The following is a 24,838-nucleotide window of genomic DNA, read 5'->3' on the forward strand; positions in this document are numbered from 1 at the left end:
TAGGAATGACCCCACACAACCCTGATGCTATCACCTGCCAATATATATGTGCTTGTGTATGTGTGTGTGTACATAGAGCACACAAACCTGAGGCTATCACTTACCTGCTCCGGCCCTCCTGGCGATAGGAAGGCGAGTCACATGGTGGCGAGGAGGGGGTAGCGGTTGACGCGCCTCCGGGTCAGCCTCCGCCTCTGACGTCCTTATAGCTATCCTCCTTCCCAGCTGGCTGCGTCCCCGCCCTCGGAGTCTAGAGAGCGGCTGGAGCCAGGCGGGAGCGCGAGGTGCCGGAGGCCGGCGGGAGGCGAGCGAGCCGCGGGAAGCAGGCACCATGGTGCTGTCGGTGCCTGTGATCGCGCTGGGCGCCACGCTGGGCACTGCCACCAGCATCCTTGCACTGTGCGGGGTCACTTGCCTGTGCCGGCACATGCACCCCAAGAAGGGGTTGCTGCCGCGGGACCGTGAGCCCGACCCGGAGAAGGCGAGGCCCGGTGTGCTCCAGGCTGCCCAACAGGTGAGTGAAGGCCAGGTGGCCCGGCCACCCTATGTTTGCCAGGCAGGGAGGGACAACAGGACCTGCAGTAGGGGTCGTGGTGGCCCTGATAAATGGGGAGGGACATGAAGGAGAAGGGGGGGAGATGAGGGTTTCAGAGGGCTGGAATAGGAATGAGGTGGGGGACCGTGTGCAGAGAGGAGCGGTTGTGAGCCTTTGGAAGGCTGGGAGAGCTGCAGAGTTAGGATACCCTTCGGGGGAAACCAAGGGAAAGCCTGCAGAAGGAGGGGACAAGGGTAGTGGGTCTTCCAGAGGAAAGAGGGAAACCGTAGGACAAATAACTGAAAAATGATGAGAAAGGAGGTGACACCTCCCAGCTGGACAGCAGGAGCAATAGATATGGGGGGGCTCTAGAGGCAGCCAATGAGGAGGGGCCTACAAGACCCCGCACTCCTAGCAGCTGAGCCTCAGCATCCCCGTGGGTCTCTGGAGATTAAAAGGCTTTTATCCCCTTCCTCTGCGGTCCCCCTAGAGCTGGAAATGGGCTGTCAACTGTGCATCCCAGGCAGGGACGGCAGCAGGGTCTGGGAGGTCTGGGGGAAGAGCCTTCGCCATGATCTGTGACCTCCTGGAAGCTTCTCAGGTGGAGAACCGGGCTCCCTGGAGAGCCAGAGGAAGGCTGGCCATAGGTCAGGCTTGCATCAGTACCTCCCAGGAACTTAAAGGCTCCCTGGTTTGGGTCTTCTGGGAGCATCTTGCTCTGAGCCAGTCCTCCTTTTCCTAGTGAATTAATTATTTAGAGCCCCCCCCCCCACCAGGTACCAGAGTGGAGCCTGTGTCATTGGTCACAGTAGAGAGAGTAAGAAATGGCTGCTGTCCTTGAGGCAGTTAGAATCCCAGGCAAGTGACATTGTCACTGTAAAGGGGAGCTGGTGAGGGTGGGAGGTCAGCCTAGAATGGTCTGCAAGTGGGGAGTGGGCTCCCCGGTGGCGAGGGTGTGGCTCCCTGCCTTTCCCTCCCGTCTGGTGTAGATGAGAGTCACCTGGGGGACAGATGGCATCTGCTGTCTTTCAGCTGTGGCTGGGGAGCGGTTAGTGTAAACAGCCTCCAGGTTCCCTTCTGACTGTCCTACTGATCCACAGTAGCCCACACAATGTTGATTATCTGCCAAAGACGTGCCAGCCAGGCTATTTCTTCACAACTTAACCCCCCAATCACCTCATTAGAATAAGTGGCAGCAGGCCAGCCATGGCTTAGCACCCTCACACTGCCTCACAGTAAGACTTTTACATATATTCATGATTGTCAACAGACCGACAAAGGTAAAAGGATTTACTAATTAGGAAACACAAGTTCAGGGAGGGCAAATGATTTGCCCAAGGCCACACAGAGTTTTTGAGCCCCACTGTCCCTGGGCTAGTCTGATTTAATATTCCTAGTTAGTAGCCCCTCCAACCAACCCCCAACCCCTCCCCCTCTGTCATGTGCCTCTCTCTCCAGGAAGACTCACCCCTGTGATTCTCTGCTGTCTGCCTCTCTAGCTTGATTCTTCTTCTTCTTCTTCTTCTTCTTCTTCTTCTTCTTCTTCTTCTTCTTCTTCTTCTTCTTCTTCTTCTTCTTCTTCTTCTTCTTCTTCTTCTTCTTTTGCTTCTTCTCTTCCTCCTCCTCCTTCTCTCTCTCCTCCCCCTCTCTCCTCTCTCTTCTCCTCTCCCTCCTCCTCCTTCTTCATGCTCTCCACCCATTTTCCATACAGATGGCTTCTGAGGGAGGATTTTACTTACTGGCCCATGAAACAACCACCCTTATGACCACGTTTCATGTCATCCGTCCTGATGCCCTTTACAGAGCTCCCAACATTGCTGTCATTCATATTAGCCACCTGCATAACACTCATTCCTAGTACCTAGAAAATGGCACATGTGCAACAAGAAACCACTGGCAAACAAAGAGGCCCAGTCTTCTGTTCCAAGGGATGCGGGTGCAGGGGCTGTGTCTCTGCAGCCCAGGGCCAGTCCTTCAGAGGCTCAGTGCTGTCTGCCCAGGAATATCTGTTGATAAGCGTTACTTATCTATTTACATTTCTTCTCCTCGGTTCCAGGGAATGTGGAACGTAGCAACAAAGGTGAGATCAATAGGTGTAAAGACAATGGCCTGAGAGCTCAAGGTGTCTTGGTGGCCACTGTGCTCTGATTCAGCCACTGACCCAGATAAAGTAACCAACAAAGACGGTGCACTTGATTTTAAGGAAGCCAGGGAGGCAGGCGAGGGGTGGGAGGTGACTGAGACCAGTCAGCAAGGCTCGCTGAAGATGACCCTCAAAGAGAGGATGCTGTGCTGGAGGAGGGAGGCGGGAGGCGACTCTAAGTCTCTGGCTCAGCAGCTTGCAGCTGTTGTGCCCCGCTGAGGTCTGGGGTGTTTGCAGAGTGCAGCAGCCCTGCCTCGTGCTTCCTGCATTGGCTGTGGTGTCATAGGGCAGGCTGGGAATCTGATTTATGCCCCAAGTGGATAAACAACGTTGAGATCTGTACTGAAAAAGGAGCCTGAAGGTCTTCCCAGGGGTTCAAAATCTGCCAGAGGTCTGTAGATAGAGTTTATGGGGGTCAGGGTCTTGAGTGGGGGAGAAATGATCATGGTTTTGTCACCAGAAACTCCAACTGAAACTTGGCAATTTCTGTAAGTGGGGCTATAAACAAAAAAGCATAGGTGTGTTCCTGATCCCTGCAACTTTGTTGCAGAAAACCGTAGCTCATCTAAAACATGCTGAAGGGTTTGCTGCCGCTTCCCTGGTGTTCATTTCCCTCCCTGCCCATTTTAAGTTACGGCATTTATTAAAGTTCCCGCTCTGTCCTGTGATTTACTACATTAATAAAGGACCATGCACGCAGCTCTTCCTGGATATATGCTATTGACTATTCCATTACAGCCTATGTGTTTTACCTTCAGGTTTTTAAGCATCCTGGAGACATATCTGAGGGCTTCTCTGGATAGGGAAGGGGTCAGGCCACAGCACAGATGTTCAGAAGCTCCTGCTGAGGGACAGGTGGCAGAGGGTGGAAGCTCTCTGCAGACTGTGTTCTGCTGGCTTCAGGTCACAGTGCTGTGCACTAGAGCCAGACTAAGGTCCCTTTGCTCCACCTCACTTGTGTCCAGCCTCCATGGGGGCGCAGACAATTCAGTCTCTTACACAGGCCATTCCTGCTGAGATCACTGGGAACACAGTTCACTCCATGAAGTTTGGTCACAGATGGCCTGTGGTTTGAAGAAGAAATAGTCAGGGAGGCGGCCCTACATGGAGGTTCTCTAAGGGCTGTTCCCTCTCCTTCACAACTGTCTCTGAATTTATGTGAAAGCTGCCTTCAGACCCCCTGGCATTATTCTCTGGAATGTCCTCTTCCCCAGGTTCCCACTGTCAATTTTGGCACTCCTGGATGAGGAGAGAAGCTGCCCTCCCCCTTGATTACACTGAAGTTATCTAGCATGACCCTAGTGATCAAGAGGCTTTAATCTAAGGGTCCTATTTCCCTTATGTGACACTTGATTGACTGTGACCATAAGTGCCTTAAGTGGATCTTTTCAAATAACTTTTAGGTTCCTAGGGGACCTGATATTGTCTGTCCTCTCATAGGCAACATGTAGCCAGAGACTTTAGTGAATTTGCTTGGCCTTTATTGGTACTTAACTTACTCTCCCTCCCACACCCCTGCTCCCCACTGCCACACCCAACTCTCCCATCCACACCCCTGCTCCCCACATATCTTCATCTGCAACATGGAAGTCTTGCCCTAGGGACTGGGACCACAAAACCATCAGTGGGACCCTAGGAACCCTCTAATTGTTCTCCTTCCTGTGGCCTGAGAGCAGCACCTCCAGGCTGCTTGTTTTCCCTACACCGTGAGTGAGATGGGCCAAGCACAACGGTGGCACCACATAGTAATCACACCATCCATGAAAGGTTAAAGAGTGCATCCGAGGCACAGCATGCTGCCGCTGAGGAGACAGGAGATACAGCCAGCAATTGCCACAGAGTGTGTGATGGGGCTGCGTAATAGGTAGTTACGAGAAATCCTGAGGAGGAGCAATGCCAGCCACAGTCCAAGGTACATCCCTCTCCAGGTTTGAGAGGCACTCTCTGGACATCCCCTTTGCCGACTCTTAAGAATGGAGGCCCTTTGAATTGCTAACCCCACTCCTGGAACTGATTGGACTTTGGCTGATTTAAGGGCTGACCTCCATAGGTCCTTAGCCTTTTACGTATTCATTATTATTGTTGATAGTTGTTGGTGGGAGCAGGGGAGGCTTGAACCCAATCCTTCCTACATGCTAAGCATGTATGGTACTACTGAGACCAGACCAGTTCTCAGCTTTTTAAACGGTTCAGCTGCTAGCTTACTGTTATAAATCCCCTGACTAGTAACTCTTCTGTCTGTATGAACAACAGTAAAAGACCCACTTCCACAGAGTAGTAAATATCAGGTCTGGCATCACCATTTACATAAATTCTTTATATGTACCAGACGATTACACTTTACCAGTGAGAAATGGGGATCCGGAGAGGGTAAGTAACATAAACAGAGCTGGGAAGTCTCGTTTGAGAACCAAATATTGGATCACTTAGCTAGAGCTTAGTAAGAAAATGTTAGTCGAGATTTGTTCAGGCCACTGTTTCAGGTGAACGGGCGTCTGTGTCTTTGTAGGTCAGCTTCCAAAATACCCCGGATGCTTGGGTTTTCATCTGCTTTGTACATCTGTCGGCTCCATGAACTGGGTACAGCTCAGGGCCCTCCTGAGAGATTTTACACAGTAAATATGTTTGGGCTGGTTGCTTAGCAACAACAAAGACAGTATGAATTTTTCATCACGAGATTAGCATAAATTACTTCAGGGAGATGAGCACACAACCACAGAAAGTGCTAAGCCCTTCAAAGCAATCAATCCCATAGGCTATCTCTGGACCTGGACCTATCAGTCCCTTCCCAATGGCAGGTCCTGACCTATCGCATTCCTGGTTCCCCTCATTTCACCCCTGTTTCTCTTTTTTGGTATGACTTACAGATTAGTAGTGATTAATGCTAATTATCAAACTGACAAAGTTTAGAATTAATTACTCAGGAGACGAACTTCTGGGCATACCTGTGAGGATTATTGTGATATGTCAACCAAGGTGGGAAGATATGTCTACTCTGGGTGGCACCATTCCCTAGCTGAGATCCTGGACTAAATACTTGGTGAAAGGAAGCTGAAGAGCAGTGTGCCTTCACTGACCTCTGCTTTCCTGTTACGAGTATGATGTGATCAGCTGTTCCAAGCTCCTGCTGCCTTGACTTCCCTGCTATTCCTTGAGCTAAAGGACAGCCTTTCCCCTTGTCTACCAGACATGTCGTCACAGCAAGGGGAAAATTAGCCAATTGTGACTTGTTTCCTAGTGGAGCCCATACAGAAAACAGTGTTGCACCCTGCCCAGGGTTTTAGATGCTGACCATGTAATCAGCAATTGGGAATGAAGAAAAACTCAGTAGGGGAAATAGCTAAAGCAGCCAGCAGCAGGCGAGGCAAAGAGACAAAGGAAAGAAGAGACCAGCAGGAGGACCCAGAATGACAAGAGAAAACCTGAGTCAAGATGAAGGAGCTATCATATTAGACAGACATGAGCTCTTTCCTGGGCACCTGCCACACTACAGGGATATTGGGGCCAAGGCTCTCTCTCCCTATGCTGAGTACAGTTTCTCTGTACACTCCTCTACTAAATGGCAACAGTTCACCTCCCCTTGACCTCACAGTACCTCTGTGTTCAGAACCCACAGAGCCTGTTTTTTGCTAGCTCTGGGGAAACCTGATTTGAGGATGAAGGTTTGTGTGGTGTGTGTGTTTGTGTGTGTGTGTGTGTGTGTGTGTGTGTGTTGTGTGTGTGTGTGCGTGCGTGTGCATGCATGCATGCAAGTGTCTGCAGAAGTCAGATGAAGGCATTGGATCCCTTGGAACTGGAGGTACAAGCAGTTGTGAGCCACCATGTGGGTGCAGGAAACCAAACCCAAGTCCTCTTCAAGAGCAGCAAGTGCTCTTAACTAGCCCCAGTAGAGTTGAGTTTTCTTTTTTAATTAACTAATATATATATATATGAGTATACTATATCTGTCTTCAGACACACCAGAAGAGAGAGTCAGATCTTATTACAGATAGTTGTGAGTCACCATGTGTTTGCTGGGATTTGAACTCAGGACCTCTGGAAGAGCAGTCAGTGCTCTTAACCACTGAGCCATCTCGCCACCTCCCTAGAGTTGAGTTTTAATAACTAAAGAATTCTCTGTATGGGCACCAGAACTAACACATCTGAGTACACAAAACACCTCATAAACAAGTTGTAGAAACTAACGTGTCAGCAGAGGGGAAAAGAAAAGAGTGTTCTTCCCGTCCTCTCTTCCCTTCACTATCTTTATGCTTTTCCTCCTTGACTCATCTTCCTCCTCTTCTTCTCCTCCTTCTTCCTCTCCTTCTGCCACTCCTCCCCCTTCCCCTTACTCTCCTCTTCTTCTTTAAGTTGGGGATTTCAGACAGGGACTCACTGTTATATAACTCAGTAGCCCAGGCTAGACTGGAACTCATTATGTAGACCAAGTTGGCCTGGAACTTTAGAGATCTTCCTGCCTTGCCTCCCAAATGCTGGGATTAAAGGTTTGAGCCACCACAACTGGCCCTCCATTATTTTTTCACTCCTGTAATGACATTTATTGAGTGTACACTGTGTGCCCGGCTCAGTACTTGGGGATGGATGCACAGTAGTGGTCACTCCCTTATCTGTGACACAGTGACCCATTCTCTATCCTCATGAAGCATGCAGGGTTGTGTGCAGGACCAGAAGCAACAGGAAGGCCAGCGTGTGTGAAGTGAAGGGAGCTGAGGTCAGGCTGGACGGTTAGTGAAGCTGAGGCAAGCTGCCCTCTGCAGCTCCGGGTCAGGTTCATCCTCATGTATAACCAACTACCACTCCACCTAGTTCCAAAATAATTCATCACCTCAGCAGAAAACCTGCACCATTGAGTGGGAGCCTCTTGTCCTTCCTCCCCAGACTCTGGTCAACTCCTATCTGCGGCCTGTCTCCAGGGATTTGCCTGTTCTGGACATTTCGTATAAATAGAATCATTTAGCAAGTGACAGTGTCTGGCGTCTTACAGTTTAGCACAATGTCTCTTTTTACAAAGCTTTATTTTATTTTTAGTCTGTGTGTGTGTGTGTGTGTGTGTGTGTGTGTGTGTGTGCATGTGCATCTGAGCATGTGTGTACAAATGTTGGTAACTGCTGCACCAGCTCCCGAGTCCCAGCACTCAGGGCATTTCTAAGGTCTGTTCCATTATCCACACATTCCTCCTGTTTCCTTTCCTTAGTCCTGCTGCCTTGGACATCTCAGCCTGTTGGATTGTGTTCCTTCAGGTGCACAATACACGTGGGAGTTGAATTTCCAGGTCATATGGAAATTCTACATATAACTTCTAGAGGATCAGCCAAACTGCTTTCCACTTTGGCAACAATATTCGAGAAGCCAAATTTAGGAACTCTTTTGACATCCATTCTGCCTTCCTTCCTTCCTCCCTCCCTCCCTTCCTCCCCCTTCCATCCCTTCCCTCCTCCTCCTCTTTCCTTTGAGATAACCCCCTAGTAACTATGTGAAGCTATGTTTTGGATGTAAAATGTGCCCTGCCCCCACCCACCAAGGTTCACTGTGCTCTGACATCTTGTCTCTGGCTGGTGGCAATGCTTTGGAAGGTTAAGGAGGCGGAGCCTTGCCAAGGGAAGTGAGCCAGTAGAGGTGGGCTATCGTGTTTTACAGCTGGGTCCCTGTCCTATCTGATCTGTTTCCCAATTGCAGAAGCAATATGACCAACTGCCTCATTCTCTGATTTCCTGGGTCTCTCACCGTAATGGCCTGGTCTCTCCTAAAACTGTGAGCCAGATTAGCTCTTCCCAGAAGTTTTTTCTTGTCAGCTTTGGTCACAGGAGCAAGAGATGGAACTTTAAAACACATGTGTATCTCACTTCAGAATTTTCTAAGCCCTAAGTGGAAACATTTAAAAATTATTCTTGTACATTTGTTCTGATTTACATCTCAACTGAAGTTCTTCATCTGGTTTAACAGCCATTTGTTGGTTGCACTGAAAGTGACTGATGTGAACCCAGGTACATCTGAGTGCATCTGAGATACATGTGTCGCAGAAGTGGGAGGGTGTGACACAGCTGAGAAGTCTGTCTATTCTTTGCCTTAAATCTATTGCATGCTGTCATGGTCCTCTTCCTCGGGTCCCAACCCCTCAACCTTTAGCCGTCCTGGGTCCTGGTCTCCACCCAGACACTTGGGTGTTTCGTAAGCTCAACTCCATTTTGTATATCATCTCCTTATGTCTTGATGCTGATGGGCCAGAGCAGAGTCAGGAGCTCTGACAATGTCCCCAATGGGGCCGCTGTGGCCCGTACACAGCTCATCAAAATTTTCATTCTGTGCTAATTCCTACGCTAAAGAGTTTTCATGCCTTTATAGTACAGAAGAGACTTAGACGATTTCCACACTGCATCGAAGGGTGATTATGAAATATTTGGAGAGGTTAGTTGAGGTTTTAGGGTAGCCGAGGAACATACTATGAGTTTTCCCCTTAAAATGACAGTGTTGCTTGCCTTCTGAAGCTTGCTTTACGGGAACAAGTAGGGATTGTGTCATGAGGGGCATTTACGAATGTGAGTATGAATGAACAAAAGCGGGGAAGGGCCCTGAGAGAATTCTCTCTGATTGAGTCCACCTGGCAAAGACCCAGGGCATGCTGATGTATTTCACTGGTTTCCTTTGCTCTCACTTCTGCTCGTTAGAGCCCGGCTGTGCTCTATGTTCTTGGAATTGGGACAGGGCTTGGAGGAAGGCTGAGAGAGTGAATGGATCGGAGGCTGCACGCGTGATGGCTGTGGAGAGGATGAGCAAGCTGCCTGCAGCCACAGCACACTCAAGCCTAGGCAGGGCCAGGAGGGCTGCAGGTTCATGGGCAATCTCTGCACTTGCCTTTTAGTACAGTGGGGGACCCCTGAGAGGCATGGAGTGTGGGCAGACTCACTCCTGATTGGTTTTCCTCCCTTTGTCCACTTGGTTAGCATAGGACAAAGTAAAAACTTCACCCATGGGCATGGGGAGCTGTCTCAGTCTGCAAAGTGCTGCTTGTGCAAGCGTGGAAATTGTTCAAATCAGTGACACCAATGTAAAAGCCTGGCATAGTGGTGAGCCTTTATAATCCCAGCACCAGGGAGCCCTAGGACCAGGTATCTGCCTCTGATCTCCGTGTGTACACACAAGTGCATGTGTATCTGCACACACACCTGGGAAGTTCATACTGTGCCTGAAAAAGGGTCCAAACTGCTTTAAGGTGACTATGTTGCTAAGGTATGATGGAGGGGTGGTGGCAAACAGGACAATGAAGGAGAGAGAAAGAGGTGTGTATGTTTGTGTGTGTATGCAGGTACACTTGTACTTGTGTGTACACATGTGTGTGTGCATGTCCATACATGTGAGCACTTGTGCATGCATGTGTACATGTATGTCTCTGTATGGATCTGTGTGTTTGTGTGCATATATAATCTGTGTTTGTGTGCATATATGCATGTGTGTATGTATATCCATATGTGTGCCTGTGTGTATGTATGTTTGTGTGTGCAAGTATGTGTTTACATGCATGTACGTGTGTTTGTGCATGTATGTTTATGTGTGTATTCATACATGTTTGTTTGTGTGTGTATATGCATATGTGTATAACAGGAAAGTAGAAGGAAGATTATGATGTGGGAGAAAGATTTTTAAAGAAGGAGAGGACCAACAAAGGGGTGAGGAGAAGAAGGGAAGGACCAACGAAGGGGTGAGGAGGGGAACAAAGGCCTACTCTCAGACTGGAATGTGGCTTAGTGATGGTACTTGGTTCAGTCCCCAGCATGTCACAAAGATGATACGCCTGACTATGACATTCTCCTATACCAAAGAGAGTCCTGTGTACATATAACGCAGAGGGGAGGTATTGGGAGGGAAGAGGGAATCAGAAACTTGAGTGAGAGAAAGAGGATGCTGTTTGGAAGGGCAAGGTATGAAAGTGACACATATTCATGAAATGTTATTATAGAGCTCAACTAATTTACTCATCTTTAAGAAGCAAGACTTGGTGGAACATACAGGTCATCTTAGCACTGGGGAGGTAGAGGCAGGAGAGCAATGGTTCAAGGTCATTCTTGAGTACCCAGCAAGTTCAAGACTGAGTTGTGCTACATGAGACCCAGTCTCAAAAAATCCAGAATAGTGATGAATAAAAAATGTTCTGGAGAGGATTCAGAGTGGGGAGAGTACTGTAGGAACAGCGGAAGATCTGATGGAGGCAGGCCTAGGCCAGGCTGCCTCCCTTCCCGTTTGGTGGCCCTGCCTCTCCTGGTTTCACATTTTCCTTTCCTCCATGCCTTTCAGCAGCAGCAGACAGGCTTCCATTTCTAGTACAAGGAAGGGCAAGCTGTCAGACCGAGGCAGTGGCATTACTTCAAGACAACATCCAACCCAGCCTGCAGGGCTTTCCTGTAGCTGCGGAAGAGAGCCTTTCGAAGAGCTTTCTCCTGCTGTAGGAGTAGCAGATCCTCTAAGCAGCACATGATGCAAAAGACCTAAGGTCAAGAAGAGCAAAAGAGTTAGGAATGGCTGACTCGAGGCCAGAGTTTTGCTGATGACATCAGGACAAGGACAAGGAACCAGGGGATCTTTGGGTTCCACAACAAACGCTCTTGAAACGACAGAATACAGAATCCAATAGGGAAGCCTGGATGGGAAGATGGTCAGAGGCTCCATGGACCAGAGGCAGGAGAGCTCAGCCTGCAGCTGGAATGAGAGGAAGCTGAGGTTGGAGGGCACCGTGTCACAGGGTCCCCTGAGAGTGTCGTGCTCACCAGAGTCTGGACAGGCAAAGGGTCCTTTAGATCCCTATAAGGCAAATAGGGACCTTAGTGGGGGAAGTATCAGGGGACAACTGAGACACTTGCAGTCTATACAAAGGAGCTGCAAGCAGCAGAGACAGCACATGCCTGTCAAACCTGCCCGGTGGTGTTTCTAGACCCTTCCTTCATTTTAGGAAAGGCCCAGAGTCCTTGGCTGTGTAGCGGCCAGGCCCCTAGGAGAGTCCTACAGGATGCTCGCTCACAGTGACTCCCTGTGTCTGCTTCTACCTGAGCCGTGAAGTCTGGAAAAGCAGGCTGAGATTGCTGCCAGGGACCCAAGCAGCACTCAGATTGTCCCTGGGAGAGGCACTGTAGGGCCATGCCTCGGGAGCACAGAGAGGTAGCTGTGGCCAAGACTGACTGGGAGAAACCCTGCTTGGGGGAGAAACCCTGCTTGGGGACTCAGACAGGCCGCCTTGGGAGGCTGCTCTAATTGCAACAGTAAACGGAATGGTAATTAGGCTAATAAATAGTATGAATAATTAAGCTACTTCAAAGGCCCTTCTCAGAGTGATTTTGCTCTGTACTCTTTAAGTGAGTGAAGGCATGAGGCGTCTGAGCTCTGCCTTCTCTCTGCTTTGAGCACCAGTGACCAATGGCTCCACACCCGCCTTATGTTTTTCTGTCAGTGAATCATCACAGAGATTAAGTACTGTGCTGGGAGGGTGACAACTTGACAGAATCTAGAATCACTAAGGAAGCGAGACCCTGGGCCTGCTGTGGGAATTATCAAAATTAGGTTAATTGGGGTGACAAGACCCATCTTGACCACAGGTGAAATCATTCCAAGGCGAGGGTCCCAGACAGGTTAAAATGGAGAAGACTAGCCAAGCACCAGCATCTATCTCTCTGCTTTCTGACTGTGGATACAGTGCAACCAACCGCAGAGTACAACCAACCTCAAGGGCCTGCGGCCACACCTTTCCTTCCTGGACGCACTGTACCTTCACACTGTGAGCCAAAACAAACCTGACCTTAAACAAACAACAACAAAAAGTAGCAAGTGCTCAAACAAGGCCTGGTGCAGGAGTGCAGTGAGTGCTGGGATGAAAACTGCCCCCCTTTGCCTCCTAGGCCTCTGTCTGCGCCCTCCTGACCCAGCTCTGATCTTACCATCTCCCCCTTTATGCTCTGGCCCAAGAGGCTCTTCCCTCCTGTCAACTACACTGGTAGAACAGCGAGGCATTAGCCCAAGAGGACCCTGAAGAAGATTTCTTCTCGATTCCTCCCTGCCAGGGTGCTGGAGGGGGGTTGCTGTATCCATAACTGAGGGCCTCAGCACTTTCAAGGGGAACATCTTCAGTCAGCCAGCTGCCCTGGGCCTTGTGACTCCCCTACCCAGAGCCCCAGGGATCCTGCTGGCCTGAGCTATCCATCACTCATGTTTCATGCTAGTGCCTTGACCCTTCAGTAGTGTAAATGTTTAATGAAAGGTCCCCCACCTGGTCCCCCAGCATTTTGACATCCAGTGTAAATGCACCGTGTGCTCCTTCCCAGATCTAACAGTGAGTGCTCAGTCAGTGTTAGCCACCATCACAGACCCTGACAGTCAGCCAAGAGAAGGGGAAGCAGATGATCAAGAGAAGGAACCAATGAAACAATTAGGGCCCAACAGGGAAGATGCTTCTCGTCGCCCAAGGCCCCTGCCTATAGCACTGACTTTCGCTTCCCATTTCTATCCAGCATCTCATGGTCTTTCATACCTGTTGCCAACCAACACGAGACGCTTATAAGGACCTGAGGAAAAGCACTTCAAGTTTATAGGTGCCAGAAGCCAGCTGCTCTGATATTACTGACCTCCTATGGTCCAATCACATTTCTGAACATTTTGCAGACCTGTGGGTGGGAGAAGTTTGTATCTGGCTTAAAAGGAACAACAGCTGTATCAAAATGGCAGCTGGGAGGGGCTGGACCCGGCTCGGCTATGGTTGGAGACAGACAGCTTTCTGTTTTTTCTCAAGGGAGAGGATGAAGTAAGAGAGACAGGCTGTGTAAACTGAAGGTTTTGTCTACTTGCTGGCTGTTTGCTATTGTTGTTTTAACAAAGCTAAGCAAAGCAGAGACACCGAAGAGAAACTACAAATGGGCTGCCTTAATGGGAACAAGCTGACCAGTGGGCTCTGAACTGTGCATTTGAAAGAAACATTTACAACTACACACGTGATAGGCAACATATTTATGGGCCAAGGTAAGCTGTTTCACTCCCAAATCATGGTGGACCTGATCTCTCGTTTAAGGTATTTCTTCCCATGATCCTAAAAAAACAGCCACATGAATACAGAAGTCAGAACCATAATATAAGTGATGTATATATTATAAAACCATAGTCTTTAAGAGCTCACACATCCTTCATTAACGAACATGTGGAAATTGGATGAGTACCCTAATTTCTGATCTAGTGGCAACAACTTCACTGTGACCGCAAAGGGACATTCAGACCATGAAGAAACATGGCTGCCAACATGCCAGTATCCTTGGCTATCTATTTTAAACTTATTTATTTTATAAAATATTGTAGCTCACAACATTTGTTACATAATAATATATGATAAATACACAATTTTTTTCTAAGAAGCACTGAGGCTTCCACATTTTGGCCTTCCTTCTATTTGAGTTTCATAAGGTCTGTGAATTGTTTCTTAGGTATTCAGAGCTTTCTGGGGCTAGTATGCAATTATCAGTGATGGCATAGCATGTGTGTTCTTCTGTGACTGGTTTACCTCATTCAGAATGATACGTAAAGTCATTGTTTCTAATAGCTGAGTAGTACTCCACTGTGAAAATGTACCACACTTTCTGTGTCCATTTCTCTTTTGAAAGACATCTGGGTTCCTTCCAGCTGCTGTGAACATGGTGGAGCATGTGTCCTTATTGTATGTTGGAGCATCTTTGGGCTACATTTCCAGAAGTGGAATAGCTGGTTCTTCAGGTAGTACTATGTCCAATTTTCTGAGAAACCATCAAACTGATTTTTAGAGTGGTTGTACCAGCTTACAACCCCACCAGCAGTGGAGGAGTATTCCTCTTTCTCCTCATCCTTTCCAGCATCTGCTGTCATCTGAGGTTTTGATCTTAGCCATTCTGACTGGTGTGAGATGGAATCTCAGGGTTGTTTTGATTTGTATTTCCCTGATGACTAGGGATGTTGAACATTTCTTTAGGTGCTTCTTGGCCATTCAATATTCCTTAGTTGAGAATTCTTTGTTTAGCTCTGTAACCCATTTTTAAATAGGATTGTTTGATTCTCTGGAGTCTAACTTCTTGAGTTCTTTGTATATATTGGATATTAGCCCTCTATCAGATGTGGGATTGATAAAGATCTTTTCCCAATCTGTTGGTTGCCGTTTTTTTTTCTTGACAGTGTCCTTAGCCTTACAAAAACTTTGCAATATCATGAAGTCCCATTTGTCAATTCTTGATCTTAGAGCACAAGCCATTGGTGTTCTGTTCAGGAAAATTTCTCCTGTGCCTATGTGTTCTAAGGTCTTCCCCACTTTCTGTTCTATTAGTTTCAGTGTACCTGGTTTTAGGTGGAGATCTTTGATTCACTTGCACTTGAGCTTTGTACAGAAGATAAAAAAGGATTGATTTGCATTCTTCTGCATGCTGACTGCCAGTTGAACCAGCACCATTTGTTGAAAAAGCAGTCTTTTTTCCATTGAGCATTTTTAGCTCCTTTGTCAAATATCAAGTGACCATATGCATGAGGGTTCATTTCTGGGTCTTCAATTTGGTTCCATTGATCTACCTGCCTATCTTTGTACAAATGTCATGTGGTTTTTAACACAATTGCTTTGTAATATAACTTGATGTCAGGGATGGTGATTTCTGCAGAAGTTTTCTTGTTGAGAATAGATTTCACTATTCTAGGGTTTTTTGTTATTGCAGATGAATTTGCAAATTTCTCTTTCTAGCTCTATGAAGAATTGAGTTGGAATTTTGATGGGGATTGCATTGAATCTGTAGATTGCTTTTGGTAAGATGGCCATTTTTACAATGTTAATCCTTCCAATCCATGAGCATGAGAGATCTTTCTATCTTCTGAGATCTTCTTCAATTTCCTTCTTCAGAGATTTGAAGTTCTTATCACACAGACCTTTCACTTGCTTAGTTAGGGTCACACTAAAGTATTTCATGTTGTTTGTGACTATTGTGAAGCATATCTTTTTCCTAATTTTTTTCTCTGCATGTTTATCCTTTGAGTAGAGGAAGGCTACTGATTTGTTTGAGTTAATTTGATATCCAGCCACTTTTCTGAAGTTGTTTATCAGCTGTAAAAGTTCTCTGGTGAAATTTTTGGGGTCACTTAAGTATATTATTATGTCATCGGCAAATAGTGATATTTTGACTTCTTCCTTTCCAATTTGTGTCCCTTTGGCATCCTTTTGTTGTTTAATTGCTCTGGCCAGGACTTCCAGTACTATATTGAATAGGTAGGGGGAGAGTGAGCAGCCTTGTCGAGTCCCTGATTTTAGTGAGATTGCTTCAACTTTCTCACTATTTAATTTGATGTTGGCTATTGGTTTGCTGTATATATATTTTTACTATGTTTAGGTATGGGCCTTGGATTCCTGCTCTTTCCAAGACTTTTAATGTCATTAGCTATCTTATCTTCAACTTCTTGCCTACCCAGTATCTGCCCTTTAAAAAAGGACATCCCTATTGACTAGACAGAAGGTCAAGGAAGAGCCAGTCTAACCCTCCGAGCCCATGTTGTAGGTAGTTATACAGCAGCTTCAGGAATACGTCTCTCTGGGAGGCTTACAAACAAAATCCAGAAGTGGTCCTGGGTGCAGCTCTATTGCACACACCCCTCCCCTCACACCGTGTTTTGCCCTGAGCAGGTCACTATTTTTGGGGATGTCTTACCCAATGCTCCTTCCCTCGTCTTCCTTCTTGGTGCCTCTGATTTCTCCCTTCCAGACATCTCCCACCCCTCCATTTCTCTCCCTCCTTCTGCCTCTTACGCCTGTTCCTGTTCTTGCATGCCCCTGCTGGTGTGAGTTACCTGAATCGACCCTGTTCAGCCATTCTCTCAAGGCAGACTCTCCAAGCTCCTGCTGTTGAAATGGAATCATAAACTTTTTGTTCAAGACCCTTGATGGTCTGTCCTCACATTCCTTTCCAGCCTCACCTTGATGACTTCACCATACCCGGTGTGTTTACCCCTCTGGATCCAGACTATTGTCATCTAACTTGAGATGCCTCTGTCTCTTCTGCCATTCATCAGCTTTAAATTCTAGGGTGAAGCCCTCCTTCTCTGATCACATCGATGGCAAGGAGCTGTCCTTTGGGCCTTCAGTAGCAGACATCACTAGACACTAGAACTTCTAACACCATATTCAGGGAACTGCAGAGACAGCTCAGTAGTCAGTAACTGTTGCTGGTCTTCCAGACAACCTAAATTCAGTTCCCAGCACTTTCGTCAGATTACTCACAACTGCCTATAACTTCAGTTCCAGATGTTATACACCTTCTAGCATTCCTGGGCACCTGTGTGCATGTAGCACACACCCAGAAAGACATATACACATACAAATAAAAATTACTTTTTAAAGGCCACATCAGCAGGTTCGGGGAGGAGCTCAGTTGTAGTTTCCCACCCACATGAGGCTGTGGGTTCTATTCTCAGAACTGCCCAAAGTGAAAGGCTGCTGTTCAGCTTCTTATACAGATGCACCAGGGTAGCCAATACCTTTCACCTTGTATATCAATTCTTACCCATTGATATAGCGCAAGGATGCCTGAGCTCAGCAAGAATGAACCCTCTGATGGATTAGCTATGTCTGCCATTAATTCAGTCTCAGGAGTTTAATGGATTAGCTATGTCTGCCATGAGTTTAGTCTCAGGAGTTTAATGGATTAGCTATGTCTGCCATGAGTTCAATCTCAGGAGTTGTGGCATAACACTTCCTTGCTCTTAAGTATGGAGTCTCTCGTTAAACCCCCCAGAATACTCTCTGGAAGTAGTAGAGCCTCCGGTTTGCTGCAGAGGCTGGGTGAGTGCATGGGAATGGGATGACTTCTTAGATCCCAACCCAATGAGGAGAATCTAGGTTTAAGCCCCAACTGTAAGGAGAACGCATACCTGTTTGCTAGCACACTACCGTTCTGGCTGTACTCACCCCTCCAGGGTAGAGACTGCTGTGCCTTCCACATGACTGAGCAAAGAGGACAGCTGTTCCCAGAGACTTGCACCTCTCTGCACTTTTTCCACCCCGCGTCACCCTTGATGGATGATTTATACGCCTGCCAGGCTCAGCAGACGTACTTCCTCCTCTAGCTCGGAGAAAAGCATCGGAGAGGCAAATGTCAACAGTAGGCGTTGTTAGATGGATAATCTAAGAGTACTCCTTATTCTATGGGTAAAAACAATCCTGTTCCCAGTAGCTTACGGTTTTCAATAGGTTGGCATAATAATAACAGGGGTGACATTGTTGTCTTGGCCCATGGCGTCATCAATTATGCAAGAATTATAGAATCAACAATTTTTCTGACTGCTTTGGAGAAAGATTTCAGATTCGATGTCTAGGAAAGTGAGAAGGGCCATTGTAATAAAAGCCAGACATGGCAATACTTATAAGCCAGGAGCCAGAGACTTGCTGGCCAGCCCAGGCTACTTGGAGAGTCCTAGGCCAGTGAGAGACTGCCTCAAATGAACTAAGTAGATATGTCACCTAATAAACAACTAAGGCGTGTTCTCTGACCTCCACATGCCTGCTCACACATGTGTACGTGAGTGACCACACACACACACACACACACACACATCAAACAAACAAACATTGCCACCACAGATAAGAAATGGAAGGAGAAGTGTCTAAGGGGTTAAACTGGGTCACAGGCTGCACAATGCCATGTCTTGGCAGGAGCCATGGACAGGCTGAGCTGAGCTCCTGGCCCATAGGCTCTGTTTAACAGAGAGACTTTCAGCCCCTGCAGATGGAGGGACCAGTGCTGAGGGAGGAGCTCACATGGAAATTTTGGAGGTCAAAGACTGGGTCAGAGACAGTTCTGGGGTCAAAGGTCACTAAGCCACACAGGGAATGAAAACTCAGATTTAAACAGAAACCACATAGTAAAGGGGGTAATGCTTAAACATCCAGACAGTTCACTCAAAACCAGCAAGCAACTAACTGGTCTGCAGAAGGAGGCCCATGGGACATGTTGTCCAGTGATGCGACACCAGAGGGAACGTCGAGAGCCACCCCTTGGACCTCCATTCTCAACTACTTCCATAGCTGTTCAGATGTGAGAGCCACACAAGTCCTGAGCAGCCCTGGTTGGGCTCTAATTCTGCCTGAGCTGCCCACACACGCACACGCTGCAGTTTTTACCCCATTTTCTCCTGGTAGAGTCGGTACGCTGGTTTGATTTTTACTTAGTTTTTAAATTTTACTTAATTTTTATGTGTGAGTGTTTCACTTGCATGTGTGTCTGTCCACCACTTTCATGCAGTTTGTGGAGGGCAGGAGAGGGTGTCAGATCTCCTGGAACTAGAGTTACTAATGGGACCATCCTGTGGGTGCTGAGAATTGAGCCCAGATCCTCTGGAAGAGCAGCAAGGCCACGCTCGGCTCTGCTCTGTCCCTTCTCTGAGTCGCTGGAGTCTAGCCCACTTCATCTTCTGGTGCCTCTACCAACACTCACCTACAGACGCAACTGCTCTCTGGATGGAAATGTTCAGCCACTGCTTTGACCCAGAATGCTCCTCTCTAACACCTCTGCCTGTCGAGCTGTTACTGACGTTTTAGGGTGCTCAGTCCAAAGTCAGGTTCTCCGAGCATCTTCTTGCACGGTTCCCTTCTCCTATACCCTGCCTTCTCTGGATAGTGTGAGATTCCAGCCACACAGTCTAGCTGGGTTTTGGGGGGCTCAGCATAGCCGTTTCCCTTAGAACATCTGTAGCTAGGCATTGATCTCACAGAATTTTCTTTAAGGAGATTTAGAAGGCTCGGGAGTTTGTATGGGAAGCAGGGCACAGACAGACATGAGATGGAAAAGCCTGAGTTTAAAGGAAAGGAAGAGACTAGAAAAATCTGCTTTTGAAATGCTTAGCCACTGGCCTGGGGGTGTGTTACAGAGCACATAGTCTTCTCTGGCCAAATTAAGCTCCAAGGAGAGCAAGGCCATGCTGACTACAGATTTAGCCTGTATGTAGGAGGTCATCTTCCCCTGGGGACATAGTGATGTCCTTCAGCTAGCTGGCTTGACTTAATAGACATGGCCACCCTGCTCCCCTCCTCTATCACACACATGCAGACCATGTGTGAAGGTGGAGACCAGGGGCTGTCATGGCTTCCACAGAATGTGCCCTTGATGGTGAATGATGTCTGACCAGATGAAGGAGTGAAGTTCAGCCTAGAAACAAAGCGATGGGATGTTCTCCCCTCCAGCCTCTGGCTTCTCTTTACATCTTCCTACAGCCTTGGGAAGATGGCGTGCTGGGCCGGCAGAGAAGCACAGACCGGTGTGCAGACTCTCTGGCCGCATGTCTGGGTCCAAATCCTAGCGTGGTATCTCATTAACCACAGGACTTCAGACTTACCACAGTGTCTCGGTTTTCTCTTCTGAAAAGCGGGCAGAATGTAAGCACTTTCCTCATGAGGTAGTAAGCGTTAAACAATGCAAACAATGTAAGTCCTCTGGCACAATGTATAGACCTAAGGATGACACCCTATTGGTACATGGAGTTACTATTTATTTGTGTTTGCTTGTTTGTTTATTGGTTTTTCGAGACTGGGTTTCTCAGTATAACAGCACTGGCTGTCCCACAACTCACTTTGTAGAACAGGCTGGTTTCAGACTCACAAAGATGCACCTGCCTCTACCTCCTGAGTGCTAGGATCAAAGGCATGTGCCACACACTTCTCGTGTGTGTGTGTGTGTGTGTGTGTGTGTGTGTGTGTGTGTGTGTGTGCAGAAGTTAGCTTAAGAAAGCTCTCTTGATACTTTGGACCCAATTCCCCTTCTTTCTCACTGGCTTACTCCCTGACATGGTCTTAATACTACTTCTTTCTAACCAAATAGTCTTTGGGACTAGTAGTATCTAGATTGGTGTCTACTGAGATCGTCCTCCCCATGAGGACACTGACTTAAAACTATTGTAACTACGGCTCCTTGGCCCGCAGAGATGAAGTCAGTGCTGAGCGAATAACTAGATGTGGGACTGAGTGCAGAGAGAGGGTTTGCCTGCTCTAGTGGCACACGCTAGCCACTGACACCATGAACCGCTGATGGAGAACTCCCTACCACCCTCCAGCCCAATATCCTAGTCTATTGTGTTGGGTACCAGCTAACTAGGTTCAGTGCAAACTAGACTATCTACCTGTCTGTCTTCTGTCTGTCATTCATTATCTACATGTCTGTCAGGCAATCTAGACAAGGACTTAATAGAGGCTAGACTGTCCTCAGACATACTATATAGCCAAAGGTGACCTTGAACTGTCTTTCCCTCCCAAGTGTTAGGATCACAGGTGGGTGCCAGCACTGGTTTCTGGAGTGTTGAGTGTTGAACCCAGGGCTTCGTAAATGTTAGACAAAACTCTACCTTCTGAGCCACAGCCCCAGTCCTCAAAACTAGTCTTTTGGGGTTTAAAAATAACCTCCAAAAAAACAGAGTAGGAAGAGGTCCTGAGAAAAGAGGATTTGGGACACAGGCTTGGAATACACAGAGGAGGAGGTGGTGCTGGCTGCAGGGTCGCCATGGAAACACTGCTTGGTGCCAGGACTGGAAGGCCAGCTGTTTCTTTAAAATGAAGCTCTGCTCAGCACTTTGAAATACACACCTTTTTCACTGGGAACCTGAGCAGCCAAGCTGATCTACCATACCTGTGTCTTTGGGATCTCCCTCAATCTGGGGTGGGCCCAAGTACGGTGCAGGTACCATTCACACCAGTAGCACCCTGGGAGGCTTCTTAGAAATGCAGAATCTACCTGAGGCTGGGGCCTGGAACCTGAGTTGTACATCCTTCACTGTGAATGATGTCTGCCAGCTCCTCCAATATGTCTGTCCCCAACCCCTGGACTGAAGGCAATAGGGGGCATCAAGGTAAAAACTCTGGAGTTTAGCCTAGGTTGCAAGGAACACCCACTGTTCTCTGCAGTGCAGAGGATGCTGTTTGTTACAGAGCACACAGTCTTCCATGGGAAAATTAGGTTCCAAGGAGAGCCAGGGCATTCTGTACTACAAACTTAGCCTGTCACTAAGGAGACGGTGATTATGGGTGTGCACATTTGTGTACGTATACATGTGAGTATACGTGTGTGTGTGTGTGTGTGTGTGTGTGAGAGAGAGAGGGGGGGGGGGGAGACAGAGAGAGACAGAGACAGAGAGAGAGAGAGACTGAGCCATCTCTCTAGCTCCCTGAAACATCTGTTACTCTAAGAAGAATGTCCCAGCACAAAACACTAAATTAATAGCCAGGGTCAATGAAAACCTCAGGTAAGCTCAGTCTTCACAGACCACTAGCTCTGTAATTAACGTTTGCTTCCCCAACATAAACCTCACCTGGGCAGGCATCTGTTTCTTCCCTCCTGGAACCACTCAGGTGGGGCCTGGCCTGAGGTGAGGCTCCATCAATATTTGCTCATTAGATGAAGTCCAGGTCCTCCGCCCTGCCCCCAAGCCATCTGTCAGCCTGCAGCAGCTGATGTAGACAGAGTCTGAGGAAGCCTGAGCCAGGAAGGTGGGCTGAGGTTGGGAGGAAGGGCACAAGGAGAGCAGCAGCTTCCACTTAGCATCCAGAGTGACAGCTGAGGCTGCAGGAATCACCTTCATTTCCCAAGTTCTAAAGTCGCCATTGAGGAAAACAAAGGAGGAAAACCAGAAATTTATGATAAGGCTCCCTGCACAGAGTCAAGTTCTCCCCAGAGCTACTGGCTTTTCAAGAGTTCCCCTCCCCCACATATATATGTTGTTTGTGGAAGAATCTTACTATATAGGCCTGGCTGGCCTCCAACTTGTGATCCTCCTGCCTCCACCTCCTTAGTGCTACAGTTACAGGTGTGAACCACTATGCCAACTTCAATTTATGTACGTATGTGTATATATGTATGTATAAGTATATTTATGTATAAGTGCCTGTCTGTGTATGTGAGCTTGTATATGTATGTTTTATGTGTTACATGTATGTATGTAATATATGTATGCATATATGCATGTGTATATTTGTACATGTGTATATATGTATGTATAAATATGCTTTATATGTATGTATAAGTATATTTATGTATAAGTGCCTGTCTGTGTATGTGAGCTTGTATATGTATGTTTTATGTATGTTACATGTATGTGTATGTGATGTATGTAATGTATGTATGCATATATGCATTGTATATTTGTACATGTGTGTGTATGTATGTATATATACATGTGTGTGTACATATGTATTATGTGAATGTATGTATTTATTGGGGTTTTTGAAACAGAGTTTCTCAGTACATAGCCCTGCCTGGCCTGGAACCCATTCATGTAGACCATGCTGACCTCAAATTCATGGTACCCTCCCTAGCTCTGCCTCCCAGCTGCTGTGATTACAGGCACATAGGGAACCATCCTGTCTGAGCAACACCAGGTTCTCTGTGCCTTATTGTACCAAATACACATAGCATGGAGTCTGCTTAGTGTGTTAAGTATGCCACAGCGCTGGGTGATGACCCAGCACTGCCTTAGCATGATGCTCCTGTAGAGCTGGAACTGTCTCCTTCGAGCAGAGCCTCCCTCCTGCCCACTGTGCCTACCACACCCTCTGCATCCTACCAATGGTGTCTGACTACCCAAAGCCCCTCAGGTTTGTCTTGTGGCAGCATCTTCCAGCTGCAGGGCCGTTCTCTAGGCCTGTGCGTCTCAGGACTCCTCTTTGAAGGATGTGCTGCACCAGTGCCTGCACAATTTCTTCCTTCTCTCCGTCTCCCCATTCCTCAGGCAGGAACGTGGGGGAGGATCTGAAGCAGAGACTATGGAGGAACACTGCTTACTTGCTTGCTCCCCAATGGCTTGCTCAACCTGCTTTTGTATTTATCCCAGAACCACCTGCTCAGGGGTGGTGCCACCCACAGTGGTCTGGCCACTCCCACATCTATCATTAGTCAAGAAAAATTATTTACAGACTTGCACATAGTCCAGTCTTATGAAGGCAATTTCTCCTTTGAGGTTCCCTCTGCCCAGATGACGGCGTGTGTCAAGTTGACAGAAACTACTGAGCACTCCTTGCTTAGGTGGTAATTGTGTTTCCTCTTTGGAAAATGACCATAGAAGTCCTTTGCCAGCTTTAGGGTGGAGTAGTTTGGATATTTTATCTCTTTTCTCCATAGACTTTTAGTGCTGTAATCCCTGGTTGTTTTGATGGCTGATTCAGCCTCTCACAGGATCCCTCTATCCTCAACCTCTTTTCTATGACTTGAGCTTAAGAATTCAGTCATTTGACATGCAGTGAAAAATTTTACATGTATGTATATATGAAGCACACATGCGATGGTGTGTGTGTGGTCAGAAGACTGCCCACAGGAGTCAATTCTTTCTTTCCATCATGTAGGTTCTGAGTATTGAACTCAGGTTGTCAGACTTGGCAGAAACTCCCTTACCCAGTGAACCAGCTCAACGGCCCCGAAACAAGGTTCTGAAATAAGGAACAGGATGTGATTGGTGCTTTTGTGCCTTGAGGATGTAAGTTACTGACAGCAGCTCCGCTCCCAGAGCCTGGACCATTAATCATTCTTGCAAAAGGCCACCGATGTTTTCCCTCGGGATAAGGATCAGTATCAAGTACAGAAGCCACAGGCTGGGTATACAGAGATTCCAGGGGTACAATGTCCTGCCCAAGGCTGAGTGGACACCAGGCTGATGGCCTCTGAGGAGCTTGTCTGCAGTGCTGGCCATCCATTTGGCATGCTGTGGGTTGCAAGGCAGAGCTCCAAAAGTAAGAACAGCATCACTTGTGAGCATTCGAGGTGGCCAGGCCACAGCATAAACAAACTTGGTGGCCAAATGGCATTAATATCAGAGACACAGACTCTGTGTCCTTCTCGCAGTGCATGGAGTTGGCATTGTCCTGACTCTGACTCATCTTGCAGTCACAAGACAGGGGCGTGTGGTGTCTGCCTAGTGGGGACACAGTCTGTCTGGAGAACACGCCCACCATAGCACTGGGGTGAACAGGAAAAGCCACCAAGGTAATGGCATAGATAGGAGGATCAGAGCCTAGGGGGTGAGGATGACCCTAGACAACCAGGTGACAATGGGGAAAGCAGATAGAAGGGAGTCAGGATGGGTCTTTCTGCTTCAGGATAGATGGGAACGCACTCCACAGCTCTGTGAAGGTCCCCATGACGAGCCCCATTCATTCCAGGGGG

At 47.6% G+C, this 24,838-nt stretch overlaps 1 protein-coding gene across 2 annotated transcripts in view; it reads left to right on the forward strand.

Annotated features, from left to right (window-relative positions):
• Nucleotides 1-299: 299 nt before the first annotated feature.
• Nucleotides 300-24,838, forward strand: part of SYT13 (synaptotagmin 13) — a gene marked incomplete at its 3' end in the record, with an annotated part of 38,915 nt that continues 14,376 nt past the window's right edge. Inside the window, exon 1 of one of the 2 annotated variants that reach the window (XM_080931165.1) lies at nt 300-529. In XM_080931165.1, coding sequence (XP_080787291.1) covers nt 332-529 — 198 coding nt within the window. In that variant the 5' untranslated portion in view covers nt 300-331. The remainder of the gene's footprint in view (nt 530-24,838) is intronic. The other variant, XM_080931166.1, reaches the window with a different exon arrangement.

Source organism: Micromys minutus (assembly GCF_963924665.1).
Source record: "Micromys minutus genome assembly, chromosome: 17".
In the NCBI taxonomy this organism is placed as follows: Eukaryota; Metazoa; Chordata; class Mammalia; order Rodentia; family Muridae; genus Micromys; species Micromys minutus.